Source organism: Ceratocystis lukuohia (genome assembly GCF_044167205.1).
Source record: "Ceratocystis lukuohia strain C4212 chromosome Unknown Supercontig3_pilon, whole genome shotgun sequence".
In the NCBI taxonomy this organism is placed as follows: Eukaryota; Fungi; Ascomycota; class Sordariomycetes; order Microascales; family Ceratocystidaceae; genus Ceratocystis; species Ceratocystis lukuohia.
Genome location: NW_027263522.1, coordinates 1,542,216 through 1,559,254, shown reverse-complemented (window position 1 = coordinate 1,559,254; position 17,039 = coordinate 1,542,216). Strand labels below are relative to the sequence as shown.

General features: G+C 48.2%; 4 protein-coding genes across 4 annotated transcripts; 1 reads left to right on the top strand and 3 right to left on the bottom strand.

Moving 5' to 3' along the window:
* Positions 1-58: 58 nt before the first annotated feature.
* HOO65_030425 (gag-pol polyprotein) lies at positions 59-2,211 on the top strand (the record flags this gene model as incomplete). The annotated part of the gene is made up of 3 exons (XM_071001976.1): positions 59-837; positions 882-1,438; positions 1,661-2,211. The coding sequence occupies 3 exons, from the start codon at positions 59-61 to the stop codon at positions 2,209-2,211; spliced, it is 1,887 nt and encodes a 628-aa protein (XP_070860104.1).
* A 3,471-nt stretch (positions 2,212-5,682) lies between these two features.
* HOO65_030424 (uncharacterized protein) lies at positions 5,683-6,432 on the bottom strand (the record flags this gene model as incomplete). The annotated part of the gene is made up of 1 exon (XM_071000399.1): positions 5,683-6,432. The coding sequence occupies one exon, from the start codon at positions 6,430-6,432 to the stop codon at positions 5,683-5,685; it is 750 nt and encodes a 249-aa protein (XP_070860103.1).
* A 2,415-nt stretch (positions 6,433-8,847) lies between these two features.
* On the bottom strand, positions 8,848-9,282 carry HOO65_030423 (uncharacterized protein; the record flags this gene model as incomplete). The annotated part of the gene is made up of 1 exon (XM_071000398.1): positions 8,848-9,282. One exon carries the CDS (start codon positions 9,280-9,282, stop codon positions 8,848-8,850), a length of 435 nt encoding a protein of 144 aa, XP_070860102.1.
* Positions 9,283-11,063: 1,781 nt separating this feature from the next.
* On the bottom strand, positions 11,064-11,933 carry HOO65_030422 (uncharacterized protein; the record flags this gene model as incomplete). The annotated part of the gene is made up of 1 exon (XM_071000397.1): positions 11,064-11,933. The coding sequence occupies one exon, from the start codon at positions 11,931-11,933 to the stop codon at positions 11,064-11,066; it is 870 nt and encodes a 289-aa protein (XP_070860101.1).
* Positions 11,934-17,039: the final 5,106 nt, after the last annotated feature.

Here is a 17,039-nt window from a genome sequence, read left to right as displayed (position 1 = left end):
TCAATCCTCAAGGCAAAGAATGAGAACCGATGAGGGAAATGATTTAGGTCAAAAAGCCATGCTCCCGGCGGCCCCGGTGGAGACCGACGATGGCGGTGATGGCGGCGACACCGGCGACGGCCAGCCTGACGCCTTCCACATCAAATACGAGGATGAGATGGAGGGCATCTTCATCCCTGGTCTGAGAAGGACGGGAAGTTACCCTGAGGAGTATTTTCGCCAGGCAGTCGCCGCGGCGGCCCGCTGGAAGACTCGCCCGTTCACAATTGGCGACAAGATCTACTCCAGGGAGACGACTGTGCGAATGTTCTTCCCTGCGCTGTCGAGTTATAATGAGGTCCCGCCAAACAACTCCTTTGACCGCACGCGCGCAACTGTCGCCAATATTTCCGGCTTTGAGAAGTTTGCTTCCATCAGCGACCCCGGCTTGACATGGAAGCTAATGAATCACCAGGACACTTGCATCCGCAACTCCATTCCTACGGAGTACTGGGCGTACTACCTAACGCACTTCTTGACAAACGACTTCGCTATGTTGGCCCGCCAGATCAAAACGCAGACGCCATGGCACCTTGCGGTTTGGGGCGTGCTGACTTGTGCAGTCGGACTGCAACCTTACGTCAACAAGAAGGTCGACGCTTGGTATGGCATCAGCTCGGGCATCCCCAAAGGACGGTCATACGTGGAGCATCTCTGGTACATCGCCAAGCGCGCGAAGGAGAGCACCTTTGCCACGAGAACTCCGACCAGCACCCTGCTGGAGATGGCAGCGGTGATTGAGAACCTACACTCGTCGGCTTCTAACGATGTCTTCAAGGATGTGGGCAAGTGGAAGATGTCAGATCTCATGGAGCCCAAAATGCTCAGCACTCAAGAAGCAGCTGCGTGTTGGCGGACGGTGTGTGTGTCGCAAGTGAAGATGAGCGGCCGAGGAGAGAGACCAGCAATGGTGGCCATGTTCTCTTTGGTGGCTGGATATACACACCGAACAAGGACCCCGATAAACCGCTGCGGCGAATCGCTGCTCGCATTTTTCCAGACAGCGGCGCGACGCCATGCACGATTTCGGAGTCATGCGCAAGGAGAATTGGAGCGACACTTCACCCCGTTGAGAAACCCCATCGGTTCAAAGGCTTCAACAAACACAAGGGCCCGATGGTCACGCACAATGCGACTTTTGACCTGGCCCTGGTTTTCAAAGACAAATCCAAGTCGTTGCCGAGAACCCTCACAGCAGCTGTAATCCCTGACGGCGCAATACCGGGCGATGTGACTTTGGGCTTGTCCCTACACTCGAAATGGGAAATCCAGTACTGTGATAACTACGAGGTGAAGTTGGGTGGTTCATTCAAGGAGGAGAGAGGAGAGAAGGAGCTGTCGCTGATGAAGCCCAAGAAGCTGGGTTGCAGTGCGGTGACAGCTGACGACGACGAGCCGAGTGAGTGTTAATGTGGTCGAACCAGAGGAGGTGGCCGCAAGGTCGCACGAGTGAAGAACACAGCCCATCGGTTTCTCACCGGCCAAGCACGACCGATCAAGGCAAGGGCGAGTCGCTACAGCCCTTTGCAGCGGTTGGCCATCAGTGTGTTCATCATCCGGGCAATGGAGGAGGGAATCATCCGCCCGAGTAAGTCCCCATAGGCATCGAGAGCAATTACAGTCCCCAAGGGTGACAAGTCCCTGCCGGTCCTGACAGCAGAGCAACTTTCGAATGTCGACAAGATGAGAAAAATGCCGAAAGGTATGAATGTCAGAATCTGCATCGACTACCGCGCGCTCAACAGTGTCACCATCAAGGACTCGCACCCGCTGCCAAACATGGACGATGCTCTGAACAAGGCTGCTCAGCACAAGATTTTCTGTGTGATTGACCTGAAGGAGGAATTCTACCAGATTGCAATGTCAGAAGAGGACATGGAAAAGACGGCGTTTTTGACACCTTTTGGACTCTACGAGTTCATGGTCATGCCTTTTGGATTGACCAACGCCCCCGACACTTTCCAACGGATGATTGACGAGCTCATGTCCGAGCACCAAGCTTACACGTGCGGCCTCATTGACGACATTTGCATCATGGCAGACACTCGGGAGGAGTTGGAAGAGAGGACTCGCGCAGTCCTCAAGACGCTGGCAGACGCCAATTTGGTTCTCAATGTTGACAAGTGTGTGTGGTTCGCCGAGGAGGTCAAGCTGTTGGGTCGCATCATCTAGAAAAATGAAATGACCCAGGGGACCACGAACTGGGAAAACGACTTGCGGACAGGTACCGGAGACTGGTGGGGCGCATGATGTATGCCAGCACCATGACTCACTCGTCTTGACATAGCTTACGCCCTCGTGAGACTCGTTGCAGCTTTCAAGGCGCCAAGACAATCCGACAACAAGGCCCTAACGAAACTCTTACAGTACTTGTCTACGAACAAGAGTTTCAGGATTGTCTACACAGCTCCAATGAACCAAATCAGGGACAAGCCTATAAACTGCCACATGTACACAGATGCCACATGGGTCGACGGTCCTGATGGAAAATCAACGAACGAGTGGGATAATAATCTTTATAGCAGGGGGGCCTGTTATGTGGATGTGCAGAAGGCAAAAGGTAGTTGCTAGAAGTTCACCAGAGTCCGAACTCATTTCCATGTCAGAAGGGATGGCTGCTCTGACCTACGCAAAGAACTTCGCTAGCGCCATCGGTCACACCCTAGACATTGAAGTACATTCGGACAACAGCGGAGGGGTCGCGACCGCAAACAACACCGACGCAACGTCCAAGGCGACCAGGCACATCATGTAATGATCTATGGATCATGTATGGTTCAGGCCCTGCCCTCACCCAGGAAACCATACGATGCGCCAAATGCCCCTTTTCTCCCTAGCCCTTTCTCCTAGTGCCTCCTCCTAGCGTCTTCCTAGTGTCTTCCTCTAGTCCCTCTACCAAAGTGCATATTTCCCAATGTACATATAAACCACACAACCATCATCGTTAGCATAGCTCACTTTAGTTTCTTTTAGAACTTATCGAGTTCTTCTTTAATACAGAGCTGTTATACAATTGAATCTTCTTGTATCTCGTGAAGCCTTACACATCAGGGCCAGTGATCTATATATCCGCGAGAAAGTCGCTGACGGAACTGCTAAGTTCGGTCGGATACGTGAGCACGAAGCAACAGATTGCCGATGCCCTCACAAAACCGCTATCAGGACCACTCGTCGAGAAATACAACAAGGTAATGTTCGGGGGGCTCAATCCAAACATCCCACCCCATCTCTTCGTGGCAGCTTGAGGGAATGCACACCTACCGGTGTGAGGGGGGGTGTCGCGTGGCGGTAGCTATGGATAGGAGTGACGTAGAAGTTACTGCGGGCACGTGACACCTATACCCTGAGTCGCGTGACACGCCTAGATTATATATCGAATTAGCACTGACCGCTAGCTAGAGGAAGATTCAGTTTAATAGATTATCGAGTTTCAAGACAAATAACACAATGGTCATCTAATCCATGAGTACCCAGGTGCAACTTCGCCAACTTATCACTGCAAAAGAAGCATTTCACCTGACAACGCTATTCATTGTATCCCTCATCGCATTTGAACTGCCGCAGATGACTTGTCTATTTGCATGTTAGCCTATCTTAACCAGGATTCCGCGTTAAGAAATATTGCGAGGGGCGTCGTAGAGAAGGGTCTGGAGCCCAGTGGTTCGTCATCGTAAAGACCAACACTACAACTAGGGGTAGGGAAGGAATACACGCAGCTCATACTGCTGTCTATGTTCTGTTGAATGTAGAAAGCGTGATATCGAATCTTGATGTTCAGCTACGGACTCCAACACCGGTCGGGGAGGAGGCCGACCTCTCCGACCCTTGGGTTTCCAGGATTCCAAAGACAGTGCGAAAATCTAGTCCTCGATCTGAATACTTTGGAATACGAGTTGAAAGACATCATAGCAGCTCCCCAACATCAACTATTAAGGCGCTTAAGTCACTTTCGAAGGAAGCGAAGGCAATGTTGTGTCAGAGCGCCCTGTCGAAGTCTGGGGCTCGGATCCTTCGGAAGGCAAATGAGACTCTTGATAAGCGCCACAGAGCAAAAGAGACACAGCTACGTAACTGAGGAAAGGGTGTAATTGGTCAGAAAGATGTTAGTGCGCAGGTGACGACGGAATTATCCAGGATTGGTAGTCAGGGAAGGCCGGGCCGGCGGGGGCAAAGCGATGTGGAACATGTGGTAAGGCTGGTCATAACTCAAGAACATGTCAGGCTGTTTGAAGTATCTAGGGGTAGCTTTAATTGATTGGGTGCTGTATTGTGTGTTTATCCTATGTTCCGTCTCGAGGGTCGATATTTTTAGTGCGCTCTCTTGGTTGGTGCGCTGGCTTATCATGCTCGTAGGTATGCCTGCTAGTGCACTGATGCCTGTATATCTCCGTCCTCAGTCTACTGTGTCTTAAGCTCTATCATCTTATCGGCGTTTCTATGGTGGCCGATTGTGCGAGACTATATCGATGCACGCACAATCTGCGTAAACCTGCTTCGCAGCCCTATCCAACGCCAGGGCTAAGATAGCCTAGCATTAAGGGCACCTCCCTAAGACCCAACACATTCGATGGCAGTGCTAAAGCCTCTGTGTAGCATCCTTGCGTCTAGCCCCCACAGGATTGCCTCAAGCCTGACTGGTCACAATCGCTCCTCAACTTAATGCCAATCATGACATCCCTCTCCCGCATGTTTACCTGTGGAGAGTCAAGGTTTCTCTAAAGGAGTGTAGATACATCAGTGCCTCCTACACTACAGCTACTTTTGGTTCTTTCATGTGGATAGCCAAAGCAGGCTGCGGGTCGAAGTTAGCCAATCTTCGTCACTCACGACTTCTATGGCCACTAGTCTTGCTTCGACCTACTACGTGAATGGCTATGTTTATACTGATTTCGATATCTATGGCGATGCTATCGTATACTGACCGCAACTAAAACAGCAAACATGCTGACCCTAAGCTTTGCTAAACAGTACAATGTCCACTGTTTCCCAAAAGACACTAAATTTCGAAAATGGCCAAGTATACAATCTACAGCTCTACCAAGCTGTTGGGGCTATTTGCCATGAATGGAACGTAATCAAGTAAGTTAGAATAGAACCAAACCCACCATCTTGCCTATATTACATACGCGTTTACCCATCCACTCACTATTGACGCAAGTATCCCAAAAGCGCCCAAGCTCATGTACGAGTTGTTAATATCCCCTGTCTCCTTTTTCTTTCTAGCAGACAGTTGATGGACTAAGCGCATGCACCATTATTCTGTGTTAAATGAGCATTAGCGGACTACGTAATGGCGAGTTTGCGTAGTCTAGAATCTCATTGTTCGTGGGTTTAGAATGGGAGGTATCAAGAAGATTTAGAACCCGCGGAAAAGCCTAATTTGATGTCTATAGTAGCTATCCATGAAACGCGCAAGTCGGTATTAGACTGCATGTGGCCCTATCAACTAGGCGATGCGTTCTTAATTTCTCGGTTGCCAATGCTAAGCGCCAGCCTTTCAGAAGCAACCATAAACTAGATTTGAAGCAGGCTGTCAAGTAGATTCCAGGATAGGCTTCAAAGCGACTTCCCAAGTAGCACGTGTGCCCAGGATAGTTTCCCTCTACTTGCCCGCGTCTTTCTTTGCATCTTCCAAAACATCATTCAGATCGTCCTAGCAGAAAGCTCGGCAGCATGTGCATCAGTAGGACTAACAACGGCATCCTCATCTTTGGGCCCCGGCTGCTTGAACAAGACCGTGATGACTTCAGCAATCACAGCTGCATACTTGGGGTCTTCCGAGTCCCGCCTCTCTTGTTTGATGACAACGCCCTCAGGCTCAAGGTCAGGAAACATTTCAGTTGCGTATTCGTAGTTTATGGCTTGTGAAAAGATCCCCCAACCTGGTTGGTTGGCCGCGATCTCGATATGTTCCTCAGAGCCAAGGCCGTTAATTTTACGGTAGTTTTCAACATCCGCGTGGGTGAATGAGTCGTCAATGTCCATGGCAATCGACTTCATTTCGCTGCATGGGATTTTTTCCTTATGGCAAAAACCCTGGAAGATTTGAGAAAGTCCTAGTCTCCCCTTGCGGAATAGTTCTCGATGTAGATGGTTTTCTACAATGGTAACGGCTTTATGTTCCATGTTGACGGAAATTTTGAGCATTATTAGTAGGCCGGGGCCATCTGAGACCTGTGAAAAGACCACATAGTCTTCATTGCCAACATTCCAGGTAACATAGCCATGATCTTCTAGATATTGAGGATCAGAGACACCAGCGGTAGTTGCACCCACTTGAGCATTCTCAAGCTCAGCGGTCTGTGAGGGTTGAAGATCTTGACTTGTGGCAGGTCTACAGCTTCCAAAAGGAGAGGCCAGTAAGCCCAAAGACAGAAAAGAATAGAAACGCATCTTGGGGCTGTAATGAAAACTGAGGAAGAAAAGACGGAAAAATGGAAGTGTAAGTGACAGTATAGAGAGCGTAGTAGGAGGGGGTTAGCAAAGAATCAGCTCAGGCATGCGTTAGCGCGACCGCAAGAGAGGTATTTATTTATCATTCGTCTTTGTCGCGCTTTTGGTCTTCTTACTCATGTAGCTTGACGCCATTTGAAATTAGCAAGATGAAACCTCCAGTAAAGGCTACACATTTCTCCATCTACCATGAAAAAAGAGTAAGAAAAGAAATTACCTGATACTCGCAGAGCACCCGCCCGCTGTTGATCTTTGCTCATCAACAGCAACTTGCATGCGTAGGCCTAAACCACGAAATTCAGGCTAGCTGCAAATAAATTCGGAAGTGCCCTATAGGCATCAACGAAAAGAGATGATGCGCATGCACGTACACTATGGTCAAATTTGCAGCGTATTGCTAAGCCAAGGGGGAGGGGCTGGGAAAGGGAAAGCTTAGGCCAGGCCTTTCTGTCCCGGGGAGAGAATACGACCACAGTGATAGGACGGCCCGTTCCAATTTGAACCCCAGTAGCAGGTATAACGGTCATTTGTTGTTACAGAGGTTTTGCTAGTTCAGCTAGATACTAAAAACTCCCCCCCCCCCCCGGTTAGTCACCTAGGGGCGGCGACATGGCAAGGTCTTTTTGTCGTGCACGTTTCTGCGATGATGTAAAAAGTATACTGTACTTTAACGCCATACATGCCCAAGACATAGAAGCGCGCTTACATGCCTTTGACGTGTTTGACATCACATTCCCGTCCATGGTGTATGCAAAAATACGTCGTGTCACTAGCGACAGAGATCAATAGTCGCGTGATAGTACTCAAGCACTTCTGGTTTGCGTGCACATAAAAAGCAAGTTTAGGAGCTGCTAGAAGTGCTAGACTATAGCAACAGCATAATCCTATCGATTAATGGCTTACAGTCACAACGCGTTGCCATTCTTAGTCTACTTGTGGTGGCCTTCTATCTCATAAACTGCTTGTGTAACAGAGACATAGCATGTATAAGGTGCCGCTTTTAAGTGTCACAACACCACCAATTGAACTTGAACTTGAGCTTTAATATATTCGACGCCCGCCAGAATCACGGAGATCAACCGGCGCCGGCTGGCTACCGGGCAGAAGTAACCCTCTACAAGGCTCACTATTGAGTTTTGACGAGCGAATCGCAACCGCTGCAAAGTTAACTGGTTGCTCGTTTCCGCATTATCGTAGTTATAGAACAAAACAAAATAAAATAAAGTATGCGGACAGGACGTCAAACCAGTACGAAAGAAACGTAGCGAAGAGAACCGAATTGTAGCCTTCGAAGTCGCCGCGTCCGGAGCGCGCTGCCAGGGCTTGGGCAACCGTATCTCTGTGTAGCCTCTTCACCCAGTGAATGCCATATGGTTTCGGATGGCTTAGCGCTATCACCGAGATGTCTAATCTTCAGGCAGTCATCTTTTATCCAGTGGTGAAAGTCTGCTTCAAAGGTCATCCATCTTCTCGCTGCTGTCAGAGACACCGCCGCCCTTGGAGTCAAAAGTTCTTCGCTCTTGCACCCCGCTTTGGCTAGTTAGCCGACTGCTTCATTGCCCGGGGCTTTTCAGTGCACCTTATCGGATGGCTCTTCCAGTCCGTGTGACTGCCCCATAAGCTCAATGCTCCGCCATCGCCAAGATCAGCAATGCAACTAGAGATAGAAAAGGAATGAAGGCGCCACATACTGCTGTAGATCTTGGCGTCACCTCTAAGGAAAGCCTTGGGAAATTGCAGAGTCAGTGGATGCACTACAGAAGGCTGCAGGCAGGAGAATTTGGCGCTTTGGAAGGAGAAAGCAAAGCATGACAAATCAAACACTCAGAACGATTCTAACGGGCTTTGCTAATTCCGAAATATTTACTCGGTAGCTTCTGTATTATTCTACTACTTTGCTACTACAATGCTTCATATGATACTAAATCATATCTCCTATAGAAGCCAGCCCATTGAAGCAACGGATATATAGCAACTACGAGGGGATAGTGCTCTACGCAATGGGAGGCATCAGGAAGATTCAGAAACCGTAGAAAAGGTTAATTTTATGTCTATAACAGCTATTCATAGAAAGTGCGAGTCGATATTAGACTACATGCGGCTCTGTCAATTAGGAGATACGTCATGAATTGCTCAGTTGCCGATGCCAAGTGTCAGCCTTTCAACAACGGTCGTGAACTGGATTTGAAACAGGCTGTCAAGTAGATTCCAGAGTAGGTTTCAACGTGAGCTCCGCATTAGCATGTGTTTCCGGCATGGGCTCCTTCTGCTTGTCCACAGCTCTTTTTGCATCTTCCAGAACGGCATTCAGGTCGTCCTGGCAGAAGGCCCGGCAGCATGTTCATCGGTAGGGCGTTAAGTGGCTTCCTCATTCTTTAGATCCGGCTGCTCGAACGAGACCACCATGACGTCCGCAATCACAGCTGTATACTTGGGATCTTCCGAGACCCGCCTCTCTTCTTTGATGGTAATCTTTTCGGCATTGGCGCCAGGAACCGTTTCAGTTGAGTATCTGTAGTATATGGTTGGGGAAAAGATGTCCCAGTCTGGTTGATTAGCTGTGATTTCAATGTCTTGCTCGAAGGCAAGACCGGTAATTTTACGGTAGGTTTTAACATCCAGGTGGGTGAGTGAGTCGTCAATATCCATGACAATCGACTTCATCTCATTACATGGAATATTTTGTTTATAGCAAAGGCCGTGAAAGATCTGGGGGAGTCTTAGTCTCTCCTCGCGGTGTATTTCCCGACGCAAGTTGTTGTCTAGGATGGTAACGACTTTGTGCTCCATGTCGATCGGCCGCACCGGGCCTCCCCGACCACCACTTCTCGATGATTCGGCCGCTACCTACACATCCATATCCATTTGATCAATTGCTTGATTTCCTTCCTCTACTGGCATTACATCTCTTCTCTATAGTCGGCTTCTTTTTGCCCTCTGGCGCTTACTTTGCATCTCATTTGCCTGTTCAAGGTCTTTGACCAGGTAGTGAGGTGATATTAGCCTGCACCGATGATAAACGGCGGGATCTCGGACATACCATAGACACACAGGGTAATCGTTCATCCTCTTCTTGCTCAACAGGCCTTAGGCTAGATTTAACTACACGGAGCAGACGCTATGGCGCTATTGGCTAATGTATTTCTATTACATACAGAAAGGTATCTGAAGCATTGGAAAATCTCCTCATGGTAGAGCCTTCTGCGGGCAGTTCCAGCCGCAGAGTGTGTTGTCAGCTTGGATGTGCCGTGTTTGCAGCTAGATGGAAATAGTTGGACAACCAAAATGGAGCTCTCGAAGGACTGACCATGGAGGCAGCAGACGTCAAAAGTGCAATTCAGAGGACTGCGGGAGGAAGAATTTGATGCTCGTGGGTAAACCAGTGTAGCATAGCGAGCAAATCACTCATAGCAAAAACGTTTTGTATTTGCATTGGCCAACCTACTGACTTCGGTTTAACTACTATTCCTCCTATTCCATTATTCCTCGGTCTCAAATTTTCTGCTGCTAAACTAAATCTAGGTAGGTGCCAAGTCATTGAAACACTTGATACGCAAACAATAACAAGGGAACGACGCTTGACGTACTCTTCAAGTAGGCCGCATTGTTTCTCTAACATCCAAGCGTTCGCAGACTATTCAGTATATACCGGCCTTGAGAAAGACGCTGAGTCCAATTCCAATGAGACGTATGACCGAAAAACGCAATAGTATATTCACCAATTCGATCAATCTGTATACCACCAGCACGGTTCCACGTGCGGTTGTACAGGATCACGAGTGACTTCAAAAGTGATATAACTGAATTCAGTAGATTGTTCCGACACGATCATCTATTTCCATCCCAAGTCAACACCGTCCCCAGCTTTAACACAGCCGCTCCGTTGGTAAATGGCTGTTAGGCACGACTTGGGTGTATCTCAACCGCGAACAAACGCACCTCCAGACTCTCTACAGCACCAGGTACCTAGCGGCTTGATATAAGCTTCCAAGGCAGCCCTATTAAGAACCGGTGGTTCTAACTCGCTTGTGTAACGTCTCCTTCACTTAATTTCAATAGGATTGCCTCAGAGCTAGACCAAAAAGCCACGCTCTATCTCAATGCCACTCATGATATTTCCCGCCCATCTGTTTACATTCGGGGAATAAGGGTTGGTCTAGGTGTGTATGCATATGTCGGTAACCGTGTACTTCCTATATCGCCGCGACTCCCTCTGGCCACCGCTGCTGCTGCCGTTGATATTCTACACGTCTACCCCCCTTCTCTCTCTCCTAGACCAAAAGCTTCCCTTGCTGCAAATGCCCCGGCACCGTCTAGGCTCAAGTGCCGGCCATCGCTCTCTCATGTTTCCCTTTCCGGCAGTTAATAGCTTGATCACACACTCCATTTTGTTATCTTAGCGGGGCTTCAAGCCTTGACAGTTCATGAACTTAGGGTATCATTTGATGCAAAACTTTGGTGTCTAGAGTAAGCTTGCATGAGAAGCTAGAGTCTCTATTAGACAGTGTGTATCCCTGTCAACTTGGAGATACGCCCTATACTGTTTGGCTACCGCGGTTCAAACAAGGTTGTCAAGAAGATTCCTGGATAGACTTTGAGGAGAGCGTGGGATCAGGATATTTCCCCGAAGCACTTTCTTCCAATTCTGCTTCGCCTTTGTTTGCAACTTCCCAAGCAGCATTCGGATCGCCCTCAGCAGCAAGCTCGGCGTCGTTTGTACCAGTAGGATCGACAAGGACATCCTCATCATTTAGCCCCCTCTGCTTGAACGAGATCGTCATGACTTCAGCAATCACAGCTGCGTACTCAAAGTTTCTTGAGTCACGCCGCTGTTCTTTGATAAGAATTTCATCGACCTCAGCGCCAGGAACCATTTGAGTTGCCTGTCTATAGTAGATCGCAGAGGAAAATGCTTCCCAGCCTGGTTGATTGGGTGTGACTTTGATCTCGTCCTCGAAGCCAAGGCCGTTAGTTTTGCGATATCTTTTAACATCCAGGTGAGTTGTTGGGTCGGTGATATCCATAACAACCCGCTTCATCTCGCGAAATGGAGTTTTGTGTTTATAGCATAAGGCTTGGAAAATCTGGTGAAGTCTTAGTCTATCTTCGCGAAATAATTCGAGATCCAGCTTGTTATCCCGGATGGTAGCGACCTTTTGCTCATCGTCGATGGAAATTTGAAGCACTGGTTGTAGGCCGGCCCGGCGAGTACAAGATCTTGAAAGTACCACATATTTGCCGCCCCCAAAATCCCAGAGAGAATACCCGTGATCTTTCAAATAATTAGGATCAGAGGTATCTGTGGACTTATGCAAAGTTCTAGCTTGAGTAGTCTCAATCCCAGCGGCGTTTGTAGGTTGAAGATCTTGGGCTGGGCCAGGTCTACAGCTTCCAAAAGGCAAGATTAATAGGCCCAGAGACAAGAATGAATAGAACCGCATGTTGAGAAGTAGGAGGAACAGAAGAAAAGAATAAGGGACAGGCAAAGTATGAAAGGCCGTGTGAAAATCGTAGTGACAGAGGCTCAACAAAGAGTGGGCTTACCCACAAGACGTCGGCACGTTGTGTATTTATTGCTTCTATTGCGCTTTCGGTTTTCCTATTTCTCGCTATTTGACCTTAGCATGATGATAGTCCCAGCAACGACTAAACATATCCATGTCTATGATAAACAAAAGAAAGAGAAAGTATGTGAAGCTCGGAAGGCACCCTCCATTGATCTATGCTCATCCACAACCATTTGCACGTATCAACAAGGAGGAATATTGTAGGCAGAGCCAGCAGAATTTAGGCTAGCTGCACGTAAATCCGAACCATACTACAGGAATCAGAGAAAACAGCGATAGATTATGCACACGCATGCATGTACATGGTCGTCAAATTTGTTGCACGCGGACAAGATACCAGAGGCTTTTTGAAAGCTATGCCTACGCTTTCCGTCCCAAGCATGGAATACAACCACAGTGATAAAGGGCCAGTTCTAAGCTAAACGCCGACGAAAAGTATAACGGGAGAAGATCCTCTATCACGACGGAGTTCTTCGTTGGTTCATCTGAACACCAGGGACGCTCCGCTCCAGTCATAATGCCTTTCTGTTTTTATCTCCTCACTACCTTGCATATTTCTACTATGATAGAAGCAACATGACGTGGTTTGACAGCAGGCGTGTCCAGCATGTAATTATGGGCTTGAATATCTTTCTTCGCATGCAATACAACTTTTTCCCATACATGTTTTTGTATTGCAGGCAGACAGGGGCTTATATCCGCGAGGGCTTGCCAAAGCGCTACAATTTTGTATTCATATAAAAAGCACGTTCCGCTTGAGGGCCACTAGAAGCTCTAGGCTACATATCAATTGCAAAGTCTTGGCACCAGGTGGCTTACATGTGTAAAGCTTTGCTATTATTTATCTGCTTCCGGTGGTCTTGTGCCTTAGGGACATGAATTTCCGCTTTTAAATGCAAGAGCATGACAAATCTGACATATAATACGCATATGAACAAACGGCTATAAGACTACACGACCCCGAAAATAAAGCCCTTACTCGAGCCAGAGTCCACGGTAGATAGGAGATAGGAAAACGGGGATACAAAAGAGTTCGCAAGGCAGAGCTCTGAAGACGGCGTCTTCGCCAGCCAACTTTCACGGAACAGAGATCGGTCGGTGTATTTTTAGTGCACATAGTCAGATCAACGGTGGCTGTTGTCTACCCTCCCTCTCCCCCCCCCCCCCCTACCTACAGCACCTTCGGATGAATGAATACTCTGCATATATGGCTGACCCCATTTATATCTCCGTGTCCAAAACCGATACTTTTGTCGATCATGCAAAATGACATGTATGTAATAACAGAGTACATACACGAGTACCTAACAGGGTGATCCCGTGACCTCACCGCATGGGCCCATCTAACAACCCACCTTCACACAGCATCACTGCTAGCGCTTACAGGCACGAGGCCGAGACGAGCCGCTTTTCTGCGAGGAAGCTCGTCTGCCTCGCTCCTATGAGTCCAGATGATTCAGAAGTGGCAGATATCAGTACCTAAAAACAAGACAAACAAAATGCATATGCGTCTCTATCCTGGATATGTTAACCTCCCAAACAAACAGACGGCTCCTTTGCATTATTAGCTTCACCTGCGATCATACTAGCAACATGTATTTGGCCAAAGCGCTGTTCGAAAGCTTCAAGTCCTCGATATCATGGCCATGTGACACATGCTTACAGACGAAATCCATGCACTTCCCCCTCCAAGACTAACGTGTGCCATTGCCTGCTGCATTCATAAATCTAGCCAGCGCCCGTTGGACATGTTTCAGAGATTTCATCTAATTTTTCATCCCAATATATTAACTCACAAGACTCGGCACTAAATTAGCCATTCCAGAAGTGCCAAAGAGGACAAGTGACATCCCAAGTGAAAGACTCGACAACACATGAGCTCTTATACAGGCTCCAAGCCACCTAATCCTGTACTAGCAGCAACACATATGCCAATAACTAGAAAGTCAGTAACCGGAGAACTCAGAGTGACCCTGTAGCTATTTCCTTGTCCCTTCATGTCCCTATCCACAACTTCAGAATTCGATGCTCGGTCAAAGTTCTATGAATACTATTTAGATGCCAGTAGTGAAAGAGGTTTCCTACACGAATCCAGCATTTGCTTAACGCGTACCAGAGCCATCAAGCCCAACAAAAGACGAGATGAGACGAGACTAATCTCATGTTCACGCACGCCATCACTAGGAACGGCGTTTACCCAGACATCTAGTGCAACAAGTAGCATATCCCCGTAGTGTCGGCAGCACTAGCAACACACATGCCGATTCCAGCACGGAGCTATGGACATAACACTACGAACAGCCCGTCCTTTCACAGCCCCCACCTTTCCAGAGCCGCCGCCACCTATAGAAGCATCAGTAATCGGGCAAAGATACCACCTTGCAACAGACAAGGAGACTGAGACAATGCTTACATGTGATGCATTGAAGTCTGCAAAGAGGCATCATGATAAGATTGCTAGACTAAGCAACTTAAGTAGCAGATACAAGCATGCTTTGCAGCAAGAGACATTACAGTGCAAAACAGCGTACCAAATACAGAGGGGAACAACTCACCTCCACATCACGGTGTCATTCTTTGAGAATCCATACAGCAAAACCAATGGAAGGCTGTGCCCTCAGACAACTCGGTGTTAAAACCGTCATGCTCGCAGTAACATGTGGGCAGGCAGCTCTTCTATCTTTGCTGCTATCAAAAATATCATCTTTTACAATATGAAATGGGGTCCTTGCCTAAGCACCATGAGGAGAGCTTTGGAGACTCTAACGCATAATTGAATACAATTCCACCGTCAGTGAGCACCCTTCTCTTGCGGTCCTGCCATCACGTAGGCTTTATGCATCAACCTACAAATTCCCGTCCTATGAATCAGCCGCAACGCAAAGAGAACGACAGACTGCACGGGGTACTTGCGCTCATATGAAGGTTCCTTGCGTCAAGTAAGACCCTTAGCCCATCGCCAAAGCTAATACTGTCATCTTGCCCACCAGCGACACGAAATAACGATGTAAGAGGCCTTTTCTTTGGCTTTTCCCGAGGGGCCGTAAAAGACCAATCTCCCATAACTGAAAGCATTGACGGCATGTTGGTTCCGTGGCATGACGCTCGTCCTACTTCTCAACAGTGGCAGGTTAAGTGCACCGCGCCCACCACGTTACACGGGGGGATTCCGAGGCTGGCTTAATCACAGCCACTGAAGATTGCACAGGCACAGGCACAGGCACACCACCCGTCTTGCTGACGCAGGCCATCCAACACTTCATATTTTAGTAGCCATTGCTTTAAATTCCCAGTAGCCCCGCACAATTTATAAATATACAAGAAGCATGAGAGCGATGCTCTGACTGACAAGGTAGGGCTGCTCTTAGCCCCCAGACTGCGCCAACTCTAAAAAGAACTATCATGAAGACAGGAAACAAGATCACGCAAAAAACATTTAAGCATATCTTAGACTAGCATGGCACCGGATCGCCAGCGCAAAATAAATGCCTGATTGCTCAGATGGATCAATCAGGAACAATGAAGCTCAGGAAAAGATGGGCAAATGCTTTGCAGCTTTGCAGGAGCCCAGCGAAACCAGGGAAGCAAGACAGCACAAGAAAAAACAATGAGCAAGAAGCAAGCCACCAGCGATTCAGCCCCAAGTCCGGCTTACACTATACATGTTCTCGTTTGATAGCTAGCGGGGCCTATGCATATATCCATCCCTGTGTACCCGCGTATATGCATAACATATTGTCTCATTTCTCGTGTAGTGTAGGAATACCAGTGCACATACAGCGAAATTGCACATCATTAAATAAAGTGCTAGGCTAGGTAGCAGACCCAACCAACTAAGAGCCGAGAAAGCAAAGGCGACACAAACCTCCCTCCTTTACCTTTTTGTCTTGCATTCAAAACAGTGCAACCCTTATGTCTGCAACCCTTGTGCTCAGGGGAAACCAAGTCCCATCAACGGCTGAAGGTTGCATGCCAATTCGCGCCATTCATTTCGGCCTCTTCCATTTTGCTGTTAGCATTATGAAGAGCAATTCAGGAACCAACAAAGAAGAGGCGCAAGAAGACAGGAAAGGGTTAAACCCGCCGACCGCTTTCCCGACTGCACATACACTTCTGGCCCTTTGGACGCCCCCAAAATTCCTTTGCATTATTTCTGAGGTGGTTGATCTTGTGATCGACATCTCAAGTGACATGAACATCCCAGAAAACTTGGCAGACCAGCGCAGGTATTCTTGGCCAGGAGAGAAAGAGCCCTTCTAAGAAGGGGCAAAGGGAGGCGCAAAAGTAGCGGTGATAAAGAGGCACCGCGATAAACAAAGATAGAAGAAACAGGCTCGGCTCAGCCCCACGCTGGCAATGAGGTTGAATTCTAGTGACTGGGCTGGCTGGCTGGCTGGGCTGGGCTGGGTGCCTTGCCAGCCCGCCCTGTAACAATCCCATCTTCAGGCTGTTCTTCTCCGTATTTCCTTGATACGCATGACTGCACAAAGCTTCTTGATAGATAGCACTGCAAGTCTGCTTCACCTGGCCGGAGCACAGGACACCGCGCACCGCCGGAGGCTGATCTCCTCCCAAACGACGGCCCTTTTGAGGCAATTCTTCTCTATACCTTTCTTTTCTTATTATTTTTGCACAGTTTGTGCTGTCCTTTTGGCTGTCTTTCTTGGCATTGTCTGGATAGCAAAGGTCAGAAGCAGCTAAACAAGGCTGTGAGACGAGACTAGTTTCAAGAGGCAACTCGAGGAGAGAATATTAGATGTGTAAAATAAATAAAAGGAACCCCCCCGTTCGTATCTAAGTTAGACGGACGGGGGACCCCAGGGCTGACTTGGTGCTAGAACCTTGGGATGAAAAGAAGGAAATAAATGAAATAGCTAGACGACCAAAGTCTATTGGCATGCAAATTAGGGGAAAAGGAATAGTGGACAGCCCCAAGGATGAAAACAAGATTCGAGACAATTTGCTGCTAATGTGATGACG